We start from the raw sequence: 3,872 nt of genomic DNA, 5'->3' as shown, positions 1-3,872 counted from the left end.
AAAGAGGGAAGGAAGGAAGGAAGGAAGGAAGGAAGGAAGGAAGGAAGGAAGGAAGGAAGGAAGGAAGGAAGGAAGGAAAATGTAAGGCAGTGTTTCCAAGGTCAGAATTACAAGGAGAGGTCAGTAGGCACATGGAACAGGGGACTACATAAAGGAGGAGATTTATTGGGGCTCCTGAGGGGGGAACAATAAGTTAGGACAAATGTGTTTAGCGTTGGTTCCTTAGGATATTGCCAGTTGATCTAATAGGTAAGGGTTGTCCAGAGATGTGTGGTCCCAGGCCTTGGACTGATTAGGGCAACGGAATATTGACCCAGAATGAAGGAGCCCAGCAGAAGAGGTGGAGGGTATAGTCTGGATTTTCTTCCTCCTCCTCCTCCTTTTCTTCTTCTTTTTGAGACAGAGTCTCACTTTAGACAGAGTCTCATTTTATCACCCTCTGTAGAATGCTGTGGCATCACACAGCTCACAGCAACCTCTAACTCCTGGGCTTAGGCAATTCTCCTGTCTCAGCCTCCAGAGTAGTTGTGACTACAGGTGCCCACCATAACACCGACTATTTTTTTTTTTTTTTTGCAGTTTGTCTGGGTCTGGATTTGAATCTGCCACCTTTGGTATATAGGGCCGGCACCCTACCCATTGAGTCAACCTATCTAGGGAGAAGGAGTCAGACTCTGTCTCAAGGAATATAAGTGAAGCCCTATACTCTGGATATTTTAGGGTTCTTATGGAAAGCCTAATTTGAGTCAATAATTCACTATGTGGGCATTTTAGAGTGACTGTAAGATTCTAGGATATCAAGGGGTCAGAGTTATGTAAAAACCAAAGGCTTGATAAATAGAAGATGTAGGGAAACAATTTTCCTATGAGAGAATAATTTCTCTAGTTGAAATCTAATCTAGGGGTAAAATTTCAACACTAGATCTGTGGTTAAAAGTAAAAATGAGGGGAAAGACTCATACTAATTGTTTTCTCCATTTTTATATTGAGACAGAGTCTCATTTTGTTGCCCTTCGCAGAGTGTCCTCGTATCATAGCTCACAGAAATCTTCAATTGTTGTCATCAAGAGAACCTGTTCCTTTAGCTGGGATTCCAGGTGCCTGCATAACATCTGACCATTTTTTATCTTCAGAGCTGGAGATCTCACTTGTGCTCAGGCTGGTCTCCAATTCAGAAGCTCAGACAATTCAACTGACCGGTTCTCCCAAAGAGCCAAGATCACAGGCATGAAGCACTACTGGTAGTCACCAACCATAGTTTGAAAAATATCCCACCTTCAAGGTCTGGAGTGGTGGCTCACACCTGTAATCCTAACACTCTGAGAGGCATAAGCAGGTGGTCCAATGTAACTGGGCACTATGGGGTGGGGGAGGATGGACTCCCCGATGCTCAGGAGGCTGAAAAAATAGGACATGTTGAGCCTATGAGTTTGAGATTGCAGGTAGCTATGATGACATCAGGACACACTATCCAGGGGGAAGGAGTCAGACTCTGTCTCAAGGAAAAAGAAAATGACAACTTCAGTAGGATGGAGCAATGTTCCTTCCATGTCAATTCATAGTAGACTGTGTGAGCAGGGAGATAAGGTTGACTGTTTCTAAAGTACTCTCACAACCTCGGTATTTCTGATGCTGTAAGCCTTTCGAGCACCTCAAGTTTTGGAAAAGATTGTCAAGTAGCTTCATTGAAATAGGTAGTTCACCCTTTGAAAGTACACAGTTCTGTGTTTCTTAGTATAGTCATAGAATTGTATGGCTATTATCACAATCTAATTTAAGAATTTTGTCTTCACACCTCGCACAAAGAACATCACTTTCATCTTCCCATCCAACCTCACCCACCTGCCCTCTGCTCCTAGCAGACAATTGGCCTTGATGTTTTCTTCTAAGTTCAGTCATGCTCTGTGTGGTCTTTTGTAAGTAGTCTTTTTCCTTTATCATAATGGTTTTAAGGTTCATTCCTATTGTAACATAAATTTGCACTTCATTCCTTTTGATTGTTGAAAAATATTCCACCATGTGAATATAGCATGTTATTTGTATCTGATCATCTGTAAATCCCATTAGTAGTCCTGAAGACTTTCCCTTCTCATCTAAGATTATTGAAAGATTTTATCAACAAGATATGTTGCCTCTTTCAAAAGCCCTTTCTTTGTCTCTTGAGGTGACCATGTTGTTTTTCTTATTGATTCTATTAATGTAGTGTGTTTTATTAGTTTATTTTCCCATATTAAGCTAGACTTGCAATCCTGGTAATAAATACCATTTGGTATACATGTAGAAAATATTTTGTATGCTATCAGACTTTTCCTGAACCTATAGGGCATATCTCTTATAGATTTGATACTGTGTTTCCCCCTTCGCTCCAGAAAAATACATTGGTACAATCATATCTCAAGGAAATGAAAGCTTTTAACCTCACTTTATCCTCCTGAGTTTGTGCTTCTCAGCAGCTGAGAGTATAGGCGCATACCACCACTGCTGGGGAAGTTTTACACTTATTTCTTGGAGAATTGGGGTCTCAGTCTGGTCTGAAACACCAGATCTTCCAGTGATCTTTCTGCCTCGGCCTCAGAAAATACTGGGATTATGGGTGTTAGCTATGGTGTCCATTCATGCTTATGATTTGGTGAAGGTTTTTCATTATTTTCCTCATAGATAACTGCCCGAGGATTAAAGAAAACATCTCTAGCCACCTAGAGGAGGCACCTGAGCTGGAGAGAGCCATAGCAGGTCCAGCCTCATCCGTCTGTACAAAGTTCCCTGTTGGTGGCGCCTCAGAGCTGCCCGGCTGCCAGATGCTCGCATCCTGGCTGCTGTGGGCCTGGCTGTGCTTTTAGTGTCTAGCTCAGGCCTCCGGAAAGAACAGCGGGGGTGACAGGGGCCTCAGGTCCCATGGAGACCGAGCAGCTGGAGGACGAGATGGCAGCGGCACGGAGGAGGATGGGGGCTAACCAGTTAGTGGTGCTCAATGTGTACGACATGTACTGGATGAACGAATACACCTCACCCATAGGAATTGGAGTTTTTCATTCAGGAATTGAAGTATATGGCAGAGAATTTGCTTATGGTGGCCATCCTTACCCCTTTTCTGGAATATTTGAAATTTCACCAGGAAATGCTTCTGAACTAGGAGAAACATTTAAATTTAAAGAAGCTGTTGTTTTAGGGAGCACTGACTTTCCAGAAGATGATATAGAACGAATTGTAGAAGAACTGGGGAAAGAATATAAAGGCAATGCTTATCATTTGATGCATAAAAACTGTAATCACTTTTCTTCAGCTTTATCAGAAATTCTTTGTGGGAAAGAGATTCCTCGCTGGATCAACCGACTTGCCTACTTCAGCTCCTGTATACCTTTTCTGCAGAGCTGCCTCCCAAAGGAGTGGCTCACTCCCAATGCCCTGCAGTCTAGTGTTAGCCAAGAGCTCCAGGATGAACTGGAGGAAGAAGAGGAAGCTGCCACATCTGCTTCCATGGTGAGAGCTGCGGCAGGCTCCAGACCCAGGCACCACACTAAACTATAAATGTCTCCAAAGTCAAACTTTCAAAACTGTCTCTGGCAGTTGAATATAAATAGAGAAAAGTAAACAGAGTAAGCGTCCTTTGGATATTTTGTATGCAAAGTTAGCTCTCCCCCAAATCCCAGTTTTTCAGTTCAGGATTATATTTGTAATCAAAATGATGGCTTGGTGCAGGAGGGCAAACTTTTTATTAAGCTGCCCTCTGTTTTTTTACTCACTTGTAAATTTTGATTTACTTCTTCTGTTTTATACAAGCTCTGTTAAGTTATGTTTACAGTATTTTGTATTACTGTTTACAAATCATTCATGGACTCCTGTCACCGTGAAAGAAAATCTAATGTCTTCAA

The 3,872-nt window shown here is 42.2% G+C and overlaps 1 protein-coding gene across 2 annotated transcripts; it reads left to right on the top strand.

Moving 5' to 3' along the window:
* The first annotated feature begins 2,943 nt into the window (after nt 1-2,943).
* LOC100944456 (desumoylating isopeptidase 2) lies at nt 2,944-3,528 on the top strand. 2 transcript variants are annotated; one of them, XM_012811448.2, is made up of 2 exons: nt 2,944-3,070; nt 3,158-3,528. In XM_012811448.2, exons 1-2 carry the CDS (start codon nt 2,944-2,946, stop codon nt 3,526-3,528), a joined length of 498 nt encoding a protein of 165 aa, XP_012666902.1. The 2 variants fall into 2 exon arrangements, with proteins under 2 accessions (XP_012666902.1, XP_003799915.3); XM_003799867.3 differs by having other exon boundaries at nt 2,944-3,528.
* Nucleotides 3,529-3,872: the final 344 nt, after the last annotated feature.

The sequence above is a fragment of the Otolemur garnettii genome, unplaced genomic scaffold (genome assembly GCF_000181295.1).
Source record: "Otolemur garnettii isolate 467f Iridium unplaced genomic scaffold, OtoGar3 scaffold00157, whole genome shotgun sequence".
NCBI classification, from domain to species: Eukaryota; Metazoa; Chordata; class Mammalia; order Primates; family Galagidae; genus Otolemur; species Otolemur garnettii.
The sequence above is the reverse complement of the archived record's forward strand: the minus strand, read 5'-3'. Positions and strand labels throughout refer to the sequence as shown.

Coding starts and splice junctions, on each gene's coding strand:
- LOC100944456 (XM_003799867.3), top strand. CDS start 2,944: ATGGGGGCTAACCAGTTAGTGGTGCTCAATGTGTACGACATGTACTGG.